This window comes from Trypanosoma conorhini (genome assembly GCF_003719485.1).
Source record: "Trypanosoma conorhini strain 025E chromosome Unknown Tco_14.4_contig_00847, whole genome shotgun sequence".
Lineage (NCBI taxonomy): Eukaryota > Euglenozoa > Kinetoplastea > Trypanosomatida > Trypanosomatidae > Trypanosoma > Trypanosoma conorhini.
In genome coordinates this window covers 1-561 of record NW_021704938.1, presented here as the reverse complement: position 1 = coordinate 561, position 561 = coordinate 1, and the positions used below count along the sequence as shown (strand labels likewise).

The 561-nt window shown below is 59.5% G+C and overlaps 2 protein-coding genes across 2 annotated transcripts in view; both read left to right on the top strand.

Moving 5' to 3' along the window:
* The window catches only part of Tco025E_08686 (iron superoxide dismutase), a gene marked incomplete at both ends in the record, with an annotated part of 579 nt that extends 510 nt beyond the window's left edge, over positions 1 to 69 (top strand). Inside the window, one exon of the mRNA XM_029375529.1 lies at positions 1 to 69. This exon is cut by the window's left edge and continues 510 nt beyond it. Within this exon, the coding sequence (XP_029224357.1) occupies positions 1 to 69 (69 nt within the window).
* A 170-nt stretch (positions 70 to 239) lies between these two features.
* Positions 240 to 561, top strand: Tco025E_08685 (iron superoxide dismutase; the record flags this gene model as incomplete). Its single annotated transcript, XM_029375528.1, has 1 exon — positions 240 to 561. A coding segment is annotated over one exon (322 nt), but the record flags the coding sequence as incomplete, so codon positions are not given.

Below are 561 nucleotides of genomic sequence, written 5' to 3'. Positions count from 1 at the left end.
TCAGCATTCCGCCGCTGCCGTGGGGCTACGACGGGCTCGCCGCAAAAGGCATTTCAAAGGAGCAGGTGACGTTTCACTACGACAAGCACCATCAGGGGTACGTGACGAAGCTCAACGCGGCGGCGCAGACAAACGCGGCGCTCGCGCAGAAGACCATCGAGGAGATCATCAAGACAGAAAAAGGCCCCGTGTTCAACCTTGCGGCACAGATCTTCAACCACACGTTCTACTGGGAGAGCATGTGCCCTAATGGAGGCGGCGAGCCGACGGGCAAGGTTGCCGACGAGATCAAGGCTTCCTTCGGCAGCTTTGCGAAGTTTAAGGAGGAGTTTACAAATGCGGCTGTGGGCCACTTTGGCTCGGGCTGGGCGTGGCTCGTGAAGGACACCGCCTCCGGCAAACTGAAGGTTTACCAGACGCACGACGCGGGGTGCCCGCTGACTGAGCCCACCCTGAAGCCGCTCCTCGCCTGCGATGTGTGGGAGCATGCCTACTACCTTGACTACAAAAACGACCGTGCGGCGTACGTGCAGGCCTTTTGGAACGTTGTCAACTGGAAGC